This window comes from Mobula birostris, chromosome 23, assembly GCF_030028105.1.
Source record: "Mobula birostris isolate sMobBir1 chromosome 23, sMobBir1.hap1, whole genome shotgun sequence".
Lineage (NCBI taxonomy): Eukaryota > Metazoa > Chordata > Chondrichthyes > Myliobatiformes > Myliobatidae > Mobula > Mobula birostris.
The window spans coordinates 50,788,049-50,800,981 of record NC_092392.1 but is presented as its reverse complement, the minus strand read 5'-3'; the positions used below and the strand labels follow the sequence as shown (position 1 = coordinate 50,800,981).

The window sequence follows — 12,933 nt, the reverse complement described above, 5'->3', positions numbered from 1 at the left end:
ATAACCTCGATGCTGGGGAGGCTAGTGCACGTGATGGAGTTGGCTGAGTTTACAACACTCTGCAACTTTTTTCTGATCCTGTGCAGTGGCAGACCGTAGCTGGAAAATTGTGTACAGTCTTGGAATCCTTACCTAAAAAAGATGATATACTTGTACTAAGATTGATAACTGGGATGGCTGGTTTGTCGTGGGAAGGGAGAACAAGTAGTCTAGAATTTTAAAGAATGAGATAATTCAGTGAAACTTAAAATTCTTGCAAGGCTCAAGAGGCTGGAAGAAGGGATAAAGGGAGGTTTCTGTGCCAGAGGAAAGTTAAGGTGTAGGCTATTTAGGACTAAGATGGAAAACTCCTTTGTTCATTGAATCGCAAACAACAGGGATTCTGCAGATGCTGGAAATTCAAGCAACACACATCAAAGTTGCTGGTGAACGCAGCAGGCCAAGCAGCATCTCTCGGAAGAGATTCAAAACAGAGATTGATAAGTTTCTGAATATTATGGAAAGCAAGGGATTTGGGGATACTGCAGGAAAATCGTGCTGGAAAATCCTGCAAAAAATAATGGAAACGGCCTAGTCCACCAGAGGGAAAGCCCTCTCCACCATTGAGCACATCTACATGGAGCATTGTTGCAGGAAAGCAGCATTCATCATCGGGGACCCCCACCACCCAGGTGTCTCTTCTTGCTGCTGCCATCAGGAAGAAGGTACAAGAGGATCAGGACTCACACCACCAGGTTCAGGAACAGTTATTTCACCTCAAGCATTGGCTCTTGAACCAAAGGGGGTAACTTTCTTCAATTTCACTTGCCCCTATCAATGAAATGTTACCACAACTGATGGACTCGCTTTCAAGGACTCTTCAACTCACGTTCTCAATATTTTTTGCTTTTGTGGTGGCATCCGTTAGTCTCGCGAGACCATGGATCTGCGCCTGGAAAGTCTTGCAAGTGTCCTCTCCAGGGCACAGGCCTGGGCAAGGTTGTATGGAAGACCGGCAGTTGCCCATGCTGCAAGTCTCCCCTCTCCACGCCACTGATGTTGTCCAAGGGAAGGGCAAGGACCGATACAGCTTGGCACCAGTGTCGTCACAGGAGTTGCCAGAACGAGGTTGAAGGCAACGTTGGGCTGCCTTAGGGACTCCAGCTCTGGATTTGTCCTCAGGGTTTACTCCCGAAGCCTTTCCCATGAGTGGGTATGGCCGCAAGGCAGCGAAGGTTTGAAATCAGAGTTTTCCCCCTCTCTTAGATGGACTGCCTTCCCAGGCTGACGAGCTCCATCTACCCGAAGCACTGGTTTTAAGGTGCCAGGACCCGCCTTCGCCCCTTCTCCTGTCAGTAGAAACAGTTCCGCTGAGCTTAGAGGCCAAGCCCGCGAGAAGGCCAGGAGTTGGACTTGGTTGTCAGAGGCTATTTGAGGTGCATGCTGTGAGGAGCACTTTTAGGTAGTGGGAGCTTGTCCCCACTACCACTCCTCGGCTTGACAACCTTGCTTATTTATATATTATCATCATTATTTCTTTTTTTTTCTATTTTGTATTTGCATACTGGTTGTCTGCCTTGTTGGCTGTGGTCTTTCATTGATTCTTTTATGGTTATTGGATTTACTGAGTATGCCTGCAAGAAAATTAATCTTAGGGTTGTATATGGTTTCGTACAGTATATGTTCGTTGATGATAAATTTACTTCGACATTTGAACTTGTTTAGTCAGAACTGAAGAAACTACCTGCGAGTTTGGGCACCATGTTTTTGGTTTTAGGATATGATCACTTTTAACCATGCCAGCAGACCTCTACCACTAAAAACAGTAGCAAGGGAGCACCCACCAGAAATGTCCATGTAAGTATTCAGTTGGAGAAGGAGTTGCTGGCCTATAGCACTTACAGGAAATCAGGATCAAAAGTCAAAATTCAAGTTTATTTATCACGTGTACATCGAAACATACAGTGAAAAGTGTCATTTGCATTAACAACCAACACACCCAAGGATGTGCTGGGGGCAGCCCACAAGCGTCACCACACAATCCAGTGCCATTTAAGTGAAGGCCCCTCTACGTCCCTCCGAATTTATTGATAAGTCTTCGTTGGTTTTCTGTGTTCATTTCTCAAATCTAACTCAGATCTGAGAAATCAGCATGTTCCTTTGTTTTGCCAAATGCTAATCTCTCATTTTAACTCATCTCCGGGGCACAAGCAAGAGAACTTCCAGTACAGCTTGACATTGTCAAGATCCTGACTCCCAATGGATCCTACCAAATTCCTGCAGATCCTCCAAAAGCCTCAACTCCTTTGGATTTGTTGATTGCCATTTCACTAGTGAAATTTAAGAGACTTAAGTAAAGTAAAGGCATCCGTTAGTCTTGCGAGACCATGGATCTGCGCCTGGAAAGTCCTCACTCTCCAGGGCACAAGCCTGAGCAAGGTTGTATGGAAGACCAGCAGTTGCCCATGCTGCAAGTCTCCCCTCTCCACAACACCAATGTTGTCCAAGGGAAGGGCATTAGGACCCATACAGCTTGGCACCAGTGTCGTCGCAGAGCAATGTGTGATTAAGTGCCTTGCTCAAGGACACAACACGTTCCCTCGGCTGGGGCTCGAACTCACGACCTTCAGGTAGCTAGTCCAGTGCCTTAACCAGTTGGCCACGTGCCCACACGTGGAGACAACTAGACAGGTATATGGAGGAATTTAAGGTGGGGGATTATATAGGAGGCAGGGTTTAAGGGTCGGGACAACATTGTGGGCCGAAGGGCCTGTACTGTGCTGTACTGTTCTATGTTCTATTACAACAGAGTTATTTTCTTTGAAAGATGCACCGTAGAGAGAAAAAGTAACATTTTCAAATGGAAACCACCTAATAGGTGGGTTGAGGGGAAGAAAGACGCACTCTCACTGTTAGACTGTTGGGGAAGAAATGCAATAGCACTGGCAGTGTCCAGGGAAGGTTTTCCATGTTGTTGTTATAGTCATATGGCACAGAAGATTTATATTTAAACCTATTTATCACATTACAGCAGAACACAGAGTGAAATGTGTCATTTGCGCTAACAAGCAAAATACCCAAGGATGTGCTGGGAGCAGCCCACAAGTGTCACCACACATTCCAAAGCCAGTCACACTTTTCGGTGCCAAACGGAAACAGGCCCTTTGGACATGCAGGTCCGCACACAATACACTCAACCCATTTTATTCTGCCTGCTTCACCGCACCACCCCACTCCCAGATGGTCCCAATTAACCCACCAACCTGCATGTCTTTTGAAATGTAGGATGAAACCAAGCAGCCAAGGGAAACCCACAAAATCACCAATGGCAATGTGAGAGCAGGATTAAAGCTGCATTTATGAACTAGTGAGTCAGAAGCTACCACGCTGTTTTCATGGCTGGAGAGTTGGAGTAATGAGGAGAGAACTCTAAGGGTTGCCGACTTTGACATGTGGGACACTGGGAGGATATTTAATTGAAGTGTATAAACTATTAGAAGTCTAGAAAAGAGAAATAGAAAGGACTTATTTTCCTTCGTATAGGGATTAGTAACCAGGGGTTGGGCAATAAAGTTAGATAGACTGGTGGAAGAATTAGAAGGGAGTTGAGTAAAAATATTTCACTCAATACATATTGAGGGTCTGGAACCCACTGCCTGAAAGGATGGTGGGGGCAAAGCAATTGCTGCATTTAAAAAGTGACCCGAAGAGCTGCCAAACAGTCACAATTTGCAGGATCCAAAGTTGGGAAAGGACATTAACACAAAATCTGTGTTTGGTCAGCTTGGCTATAAGGGGCCAAATATTCTCTTTCTTTACATAAATGTCCCTGATCCCACGATGTGAATTTGAGGGGAACTCACTGTTAGGACAGAGATGGGTGTGAGTGCTTTGTTAGTGTTAGGCTGGGCATAATGTAGGGACATTCACTGTTGGGCCAAGTATAAAGGTCTGATTAAGGGGCAGTTCTATGTCAATGGGGAAGCAGAAGGGCTATTCCCTTTAAGGAAGGGCTGATATGCTGAACACCAACAAAGCAACAGTTAAAGAGATGCCTGATTATCAAAAGCAACACACACAAAATGCTGGAGGAACTCAGCAGGTCAGGTTGCATCTATGAAAATGAATAAACAGTTGATATTTCGGGCTGAGACACTTCTCTAGGACTGAGAAGGAAGGGAAAAGATACTAGAGTAAAAAGGTTGGGTGGGGGGGGGGAGAAGGAGGCTAGCTGGAAGGTGATAGGTGAAGCTAGGTGGGTGGGAAGGGTCTAGGGCTGGAGAAGCAGGAATCTGATAGGAGTCCTTCTCAGTCCTGAAGGAGAGTCCTGGCCTGAAATGTCGACTGTTTATTCATTTCCATAGGTGTTGCCTGACTTGCTAAATTCCTTCAGCATTTTGTATGTGTTGCTTAAGCTTCCAGCATCCGCAGACTTTCTCATGTTTACGTCTGATTATCAATCCTTCCATACCTTGGTAACTCTGATGCAGGAAAGCAGCAGTGAAGCTGATGGTTGAGTTCAACAAACTGATTGTAACTTCTTTCAATGAAGGTTGCCTCACATTGTCCCTCTCGTTCCACTTGAATCTTGTAAAACTGAAATGAGATCAGATGCATAGATCACTGGGCATGCAGGAAAATCAAATAGATTATTCCTGGAAAATTTCTGGCTGAATAATTGTGTGGCAGGAACCTGGCACTGCAAATTCCAAGATCTCGACACAGATTCTCATTACCGAGCATATGGCATTTGACAAGCAGCACTCTTGAGCTATTCAAAGGTAGATAAAATGCATCTTTCCAGGCCTCCGCATCTAACGCATAGTTATCAGCTGTTCCCAGCTTGCTCTTTGCAAAATAACTGCATTTCCAGAACTTCCAGATAAAACGAAAGGGAATCATATTTGTGAGAGGCCTGCACTGGAGCATACAGCTTCTCATCTGCAGCATAGTCATTTACAGCATCAAATGGACAGCCAAGTCAGAAAGCTTTCAGATCTACCTGCAAGGAAAATAGGTCCTCTTATGTGTCAGAGTGGTTCAATTAAAATATGCAAATATATGTGGAATTAATTTCCTCCAGCTGTGTTGGATTATAATATTGATGTACTAATCAGCATTAGGCTTATCCCTATAGATATTGAAAAGAATATGGAACAAATGCAAATAGAGCATTGATAACCATTGGACTCATCTTAACTGTTGGCAAAGCAGTCTACTCCTCTCGTATTTCTGTAACTAATAAATTTAATTGTTTGAAAAAAATGTAGACGGCATCTACTGAAAGCATCATTTCTTCCAAGTTGCTTGCCGCCGTCTTTTGGGAATCAGTCTTCATTTCTGTGGGAATTTAAGGGTAATCTCTGAAAATTTGCAACCCCACCTGTGGCAGCTCAAGTCTATAACTTAGTAATGAATCAGTGAGTTATGCGGGTAAAAGAGCCTCCATTTTGAACGGGTGCTTAGCTCATCTTAGTTTATTTCACTTCGTGAAACAACAGCTGAGATACACTTTACTTCAGTGCTCTTGCTCAAATTCTACGCTAACAATAAACTTCCCATAAGACATAGGAATAGAATAAGGCCATTTAGTTCATTGAGCCTGCTTCAACATTTGGCCATGGCTGATTTCCCTTTGCCTTCTCTTGCCTTCTCTCTGTAACCTTTTACTTCTTAAATAATTCAGAAGCTATCAGCCCCCACTTTAAATAAACTCATTGATGTGGCCTCCACAGCCATCTGTGGCATTGAATTACAGAGATTCACCACCCTCTGGCTAAAGAAATTCCTCCTCATCTCTTATATAAAGGAATTCCCTTCTAATAAAAGGCTACCCCCTCTGGTTCTAGGCTCTCCCACTGATGGAAACATTCTTTCCACATACACACTATATAGGCTTTCAATATTCTTAACGATGCTGTTTGGTTTAGCTGTAAACATATGTATGGATGAACGACAATTAAACTTGAATTTCAATTTATTTCAGTGAGAGCTCTCTCCCTGCCCCCACTTCCATTCTTCTAAATTCCAGCAAGTACAGGCCCAGAGCTATCAAATGCTCCTCATACATAAAGTCGTGAGGTAAAAAGCAGGAGTTGCTATGGATTGAGTGTGGGCTTTGTACAACCTGCACGTGCGTTGTGTTACGCTGTGAGGCAAAGAACAGAATCTTGAGACTGTGTCCCTACAAATCCAATGGCAAAAACATGCAGTTGTTGGAAAACTGATGTAAAAGCACAAAATGCTGTAAGTTCTGAAGTGCAGCAGCAGCAACAGTGGTGAGGCTTAGTTGGAGGGTCTGATGAAGCACTGTTTCTTTCTTCTTCGATGCTCTTCAGAGGATTTCCAACATTTTCCTTATTTTATCTCCACAAACCCATTTTATTTTCTAAAAGATAAACAATTCGGAGAGAGGCTGTTCATCGTTTTTAGGCTTGACGGGCCAAATGGCCTAATTCTGCTCCTATATCTTATGGTCTTGTAGATTGTGGTTGAGAGGGAAATGGATCAGTCATGATGAAATGGCAGAGCGGAAGATGAGCTAAATGACCTAATTCTACTCCCACATCTTATGGTCTTATGATTTCATTAAAACTCAAATTGCAAAATGTTCTTGAAGAATCTTATTAAAGATTCTAGCTTTATTCAGTTATTGAATATCTGATTGATTTACTACAGTACTCACATACTCCTTATGAGGTGCTATTTTCTTCTCAAAGCCACACACTAATGCAGTCCTTATGAGACCGTCTGTCTGTAACGTGTATGTTTCTGGTGCAAAGGATAGAACCGGCTGGACATTTGCACCTGCAAATTTCTTCTGTGCCATGATGTGGGCGAAAAAATTAATTTTCACTGGTAGACTTTTCAGACTTTCTTTAATGAGGCTGTAGGTGAAAAAAATACAGTATTACTAGCCAGTGTCAAAGAAAGTCAAACCTGATGATGACCTGTAAATACTACAGGAAAACCATTGCCCTCAACACAGGCTTGGAATTTACTTCCAGTCATAATGTGCTTTTGCTTTAGTTGAATTTTATATATTCTGTTCAGTGACGTCAATGACAAATAAATATTATCCAGACAGATTGACTCCTGGACTATGAGGGGAACTTAAGTTATTCATGGCCTTGTATGGCCATTATAAATCCTGTAAAGGCTGTAGTTAAGTTTGGAATCTCAATTCTCAGTCACAAGTTATTAGAAGGCTCGGACAGCCTAATTTACTGAATAATCACTACAAAATTTTATTGTTTTGTTTAGAGATATGGCATGGTACAGGTCCTTCTGGACCAACAAGCTGACTCCGCCCAGTTACACCTATGTGACCAATTAACCAATTAACCCGTCCATCTTTGGAATGTGGGAGGAAACAGGTGCAGCCAGAAGATATCCATGCGGCCACAGGGAGAACTTACAAACTCCTTGCAGGCAACGGTGGGATATCAACCCAGGTCACTGTCACTGCAATAACATCACGCTAACCTGCCACCTTAAATGATTCATAAGTTTTCTGTGCTCGGTGTCAGATGTGGGAGGTCCTGGAGTCTCCTAGCCTCTCGGATGGCCATATCCACACCCGGTGTGTCGAGCTGCAGCTCCTAAGGGACCGAGTTGTACAAAAAGGACGGGTTGCACTTGAATCCCAGGGGGACCAATGTCCTGGCGGGGAGTTTGCTAAGGCTACCGGGGAGAGCTTAAACTAGGATTGCTGGGGGGTGGGAACCGAACTGAAGAGACTGGGGAAGAGGAGGTTGGCTCACAAATAGAGCAAGCTTGTAGACAGTGCGGGAGGGAGGATAGGCAGGTGATAGAGAAGGACGTGCTCAGACAGAAGGTATGAGATGTATTTATTTTAACGCAAGGAGTGGTGTGAACAAAGCGGATCAGCTTATAGCATGGATCAGTACTTGGAGCTATGATGTGGCGGCCATTACAGAGACTTGGATGGCTCAGGGACAGGAATGGTTATTTCAAGCGCAGGATTTTAGATGTCTCAGAAAGGACAGGGAGGGATGCAAGAGAGGTGGGGACGTGGCACTGTTGATCAGAGATAGTGTCACAGCTGCAGAAAAGGTGGGCGCCATGGAGGGATTGTCTACGGAGTCTCTGTGGGTGGAGGTTAGGAACAGGAAGGGGTCAATAACCTTACTGGGTGCTTTTTATAGGCCGCCCAATAGTAAAAGGGATATCAAGGAGCAGATAGGGAAACAGATCCTGGAAAGGAGTAATAATAACAGAGTTGTCGTGATGGGAGATTTAAATTTCCCAAATATCGGTTGGCACCTCCCTAGAGCAAGGGGTTTAGTTGGAGTAGAGTTTATTAGGTGTGTTCAGGAAGGTTCCTTGACACAATATGTAGATAAGCCTACAAGAGGAGAGGCTGTATTTGATTTGGTATTGGGAAATGAACCTGGTCAGGTGTCAGATCTCTCAGTGGGAGAGCATTTTGGAGATAGTGATCATAATTCTATCTCCTTTAAAATAGCATTGGAGAGAGATAGGAACAGACAAGTTAGAAAAGCATTTAATTTGAGTAAGGGGAATTATGAGGCTATCAGGCAGGAAATTGGAAGCTTAAATTGGAAACAGATGTTGTCAGGGAAAAGTACGGAAGAAATGTGGCAAATATTCAGGGGATATTTGTGTGGAGTTCTGCATAGGTGCATTCCAATGAGACAGAGAAGTTATGGTAGGGTACAGGAACCGTGGTGTGCAAAGACTGTAATAAATCTAGTTAAGAAGAAAAGTAAAGTTTACAAAAGGTTCAGAGAGCTGGGTAATGTTAGAGATCTAGAAGATTATAAGGCTAATAGGAAGAAGCTTAAGAAGGAAATTAGGAGAGGCAGAAGGGGCCATGAGAAGGCCTTGGTGGAAAGGATTAAGGAAAACCCCAAGGCATTCTATAAGTATGTGAAGAGCAAGAGGATAAGACGTGAAAGAATAGGACCTATCAAGTGTGACAGTGGGAAAGTGTTTAAGGAACCAGAGGAAATAACAGAGGTACTTAATGAATACTTTACTTCAGTGTTCACTATGGAGAAGGATCTTGGTGATTGTAGTGATGACTTGCAGCAGACTGAAAAGCTTAAGCATGTAGATATTAAGAAAGAGGATGTGCTGGAACTTTTGGAAAGCATCAAGTTGGATAAGTCATGGGGACCAGATGAGATGTACCCCAGGCTACCGTGGGAGGCGAGAGAGGAGAATGCTGAGCCCCTGGTGATGATCTTTGTATCATCAATGGGGACAGGAGAGGTTCTGGAAGATTGGAGGGTTGTGGATATTGTTCCTTTATTCAAGAAATGGAGTAGAGATAGCACAGGAAATTATAAACCAGTGAGTCTTAACTCAGTGGTTGCTAAGTTGATGGAGAAGATCCTGAGAGGCAGGATTTATGAACATTTGGAGAGGTATAATATGATTAGGAGTAGTCAGCATGGTTTTATCAAGGGCAGGTCATGCCTTATGAGCCTGATTGAATTTTTTGAGGATGTGACTAAACACATTAATGAAAGAAGAGCAGTAGATGTAGTGTATATGGATTTCAGCAAGGCATTTGATAAGGTACCTCATGCAAGGCTTATGAGAAAGTAAGGAGGCATGGGATCCAAGGGGACATTGCTTTGTGGATCCAGAACTGGCTTGCCCACAGAAGACAAAGAGTGGTTGTAGACGGGTCATATTCTGCATGGAGATTGGTCACCAGTGGAGTGCCTCAGGGATCTGTTCTGGGACCCTTATTCTTTGTGATTTTTATTAATGACCTGGATGAGGAAGTGGAGGGATGGGTTAGTAAGTTTGCTGATGATACAAAGGTTGGGTGTGTTGTGGATAGTGGGGAGGGCTGTCAGAAGTTACAGTGGGACATTGAAAAGATGCAAAACTGGGCTGAGAATTGGCAGATGGAGTTCAACCCAGATAAGTGTGAAGTGGTTCATTTTGGTAGGTTAAATATGATGGCAGAATATAGTATTAATGGTAAGACTCTTGGCAGTGTGGAGGATCAGAGGGGTCTTGGGATCCGAGTCCAAAGGACACTCAAAGCAGCTGCGCAGGTTGGCTCGGTGGTGAAGAAGGTGTACGGTGTTTTGGCCTTCATCAATCCTGGAAATGAATTTAGGAGCCAAGAGGTAATGTTGCAGCTATATAGGACCCTGGTCGGACCACACTTGGAGTACTGTGCTCAGTTCTGGTCGCCTCACTACAGGAAGGATGTGGAAACCATAGAAAGGTGCAGAGGAGATTTACAAGGATGTTGCCTGGATTGGGGAGCATGCCTTATGAGAATAGGTTGAGTGAACTTGGCCTTTTCTCCTTGGAGTGACGGAGGATGATAGAGATGATATAAGATGATGAGAGGCATTGAACGTGTGGATAATCAGTGTCTTTTTCCCAGGGATAGATAGAGCTCTTAAAGATAGCGGAATGAAGGGATATGGGGAGATGGCAGGAAAAGGGTACTGATTGTGGATGATCAGCCATGATCACAGTGAATGGTAGTGCTGGCTCGAAGGGCTGAATGGCCTACTCCTGCATCTATTGTCTATTGGGATGAAATGGTTGCAACAAGCGGACACAGATTTAAGGTGCTGGGGAGTAGGTACAGAGGAGATGTCAGGGGTAAGTTTTTTACTCAGAGAGTGGTGAGTGCATGGAATGGGCTGCCGGCAACAGTGGTGGAGGTGGATACGATAGGGTCTTCTAAGAGACTTTTAGATAGCTACATGGAACTTAGTAAAATAATGGGCTATAGGTGAGCCTAGTAATTTCTAAAGTAGGGACATGTTCGGCACAACTCTGTGGGCCAAAGGGCCTGTATGGTGCTGTAGGTTTTCTATGTTTCTATGTTGCTTTCAGTTCGAAGTATGTTTTGAACAGGAAAGAAGGTGCCTGTTCCATTGGAAATGATTGGGTCCTTTATTAATAACAGCAGGACTGAGTGTGTGGGAAGGGCATTTCAGCTTCAGAAGAGTTACAAATAGTTCATCACTCCTGGCTACAAATAGCTGGTTGCTCCTGCACTATAAAGCACATTGAAATGTATTGATCAGCATTTATGCAGTGATGGCAATGTAACATTTAGCCTTGAGCTGTCAGTTCATTTTCACTGTTTATTCTCAAGCCGAGAGCTCTACTAATTACCATATTGCTGCACGTTCACTTATTGCACTTGAATCCCAATGAATCCACTTTGCTAAATCTGTCTTCTTTACACAAAATGAAGAATGATATTGCAGAGACTGTGATCATTTGGCCCATTGTACTGCCACAGTCGCATTTTATACAATTTCTATGACATATTCATACCTAATATTACATGCATATTTTATAAATGTTATATTTAATATTAAACACTTTGACATATTTCCCCCCAAATCCTATTAAATTTTCTGAGAATTGTTGGAAAAGTCTTATTCCTTGGCCTTATTATTTTGATCGATTTATCTTCATTAAAGTCACCACGGAGCGCTATTGTAATTAATTCTGCAAGTGGAAAATTATTCTTTTGAATTCATCAGAGTTGAATTTAGACACAGAGTGAGCTGGGGATATTAAAGCAGTAAATGGGACAAAAGTCCCGGCTTCAACCTTGTGAAGTACGAGGTGGCCTGTGCATCCGAGTCCATTGGCCGCAGATTGTTGTAAACATACTTCAGGTCCTGGACCTCAGTCAGCTCAGGCAGTCCAGCTGACAGCATCTAAGGCAGATAAGAATGGAAGACCTGTGATTACTAAATTATAGTCACCTCTATAAACACTAATTACAGACAGACTGTGGTATTCGTGTCCTCACAGCAGCTTGTGAGATGCTGGAGGTTTGACACAGTCTTCTGTTACTGGGCCTCTTTTTGTTTGGCCAGCAATCCATTATCCTTCTTATACCTTATTGCTAGTCAGGGTGTGAAATCACTGGAGCGGGACATCTTCTGGCATCCACCATTACTTATAACTTTTCCTGCAGCTTAGAAGTCAAGTACTGCTTACTAATCAGCTGCCATTGCAAGGTGATAATGGTGAATCAGTCAAAGCCAAAGTTAAATTAAATTTATTATCGAAGTATGTATAGGTCACCAAATTCTATCTTGAGTTTCATTTCCTTCAGGCATTTACAAGAAAATAAAGAAATTCTATAGTTGTACATTCATGCTTTGTAAATAAAATAAGCCTTTGAATTTTTGAAAGACCTATACATAAAAGACTAATAAACAACTGATGTGCAAAAGAAGACAAATAGTGCAAATAAAACAAAAATAGATTATACTGAAACATGAATTGTAGAGTCTGTGAAGGTGAATCTACAAAATGGAAAGCAATTAGGTATTTGGAGATATCCAAGCTGCAGTTTCTCACCAGCGTGATGTAAAGTTGACAAAAAAAGGAGGAACAGAGGTAATTTAATTTAACTTCGGAGGTTAAATACATTGTAAGTGGAAAGTTATTCTTTTGAATTCATCAGAGTTGAATTTAGACACAGAGTGAGCTGGGGATATTAAAGCAGTAAATGGGACAAGAAGTTCCGGCTTCAACCTTGTGAAGTACGAGGAAGTTAATTTAATTTAACTTCAGATACAGTTAATTACAGGGAACGACTATGACCAAGAGCTAGGATAAGAGGCTCTGAGTGTCCAGTGTGTTGGTGTGGGACAGCGTTTTCCAGCATTAAAGGTTTATGAGTCCACCAAGCAAAGTTGAGGTGCTATTCCATCCCAGTGGATGAAGATGAGATTACTTCACCAAGCACAGATGATGTGGTCTTTTCAACTACTGATTCACAAGCCGCAGCGATTCACTCTGGAGAGAGTCATCATACTCCAGGTCAGTCGAGAGATAACCCAGGTCAGGTTTCAGACCACAGTACCCAGGTAGATCCTTCACATGATGGCGGTGGTGAGGAGGTAGAGAAGAAGAAGAAGGTCAAGTGGCCAGCAATGGCAGATGAGAAGGCTTGGC

The 12,933-nt window shown here is 43.0% G+C and overlaps 1 protein-coding gene across 2 annotated transcripts in view; it reads right to left on the bottom strand.

Moving 5' to 3' along the window:
* The window catches only part of LOC140186823 (phosphatidylinositol 3-kinase C2 domain-containing subunit gamma-like), a 273,036-nt gene that overhangs the window by 70,365 nt on the left and 189,738 nt on the right, over nt 1–12,933 (bottom strand). For both annotated transcript variants that reach the window (XM_072241431.1, XM_072241430.1), the window contains 3 exons: nt 11,572–11,681; nt 6,665–6,866; nt 4,451–4,575 (listed from right to left, as the gene is read on the bottom strand). In XM_072241431.1, the coding sequence (XP_072097532.1) occupies nt 4,451–4,575; nt 6,665–6,866; nt 11,572–11,681 (437 nt within the window). The remainder of the gene's footprint in view (nt 1–4,450; nt 4,576–6,664; nt 6,867–11,571; nt 11,682–12,933) is intronic.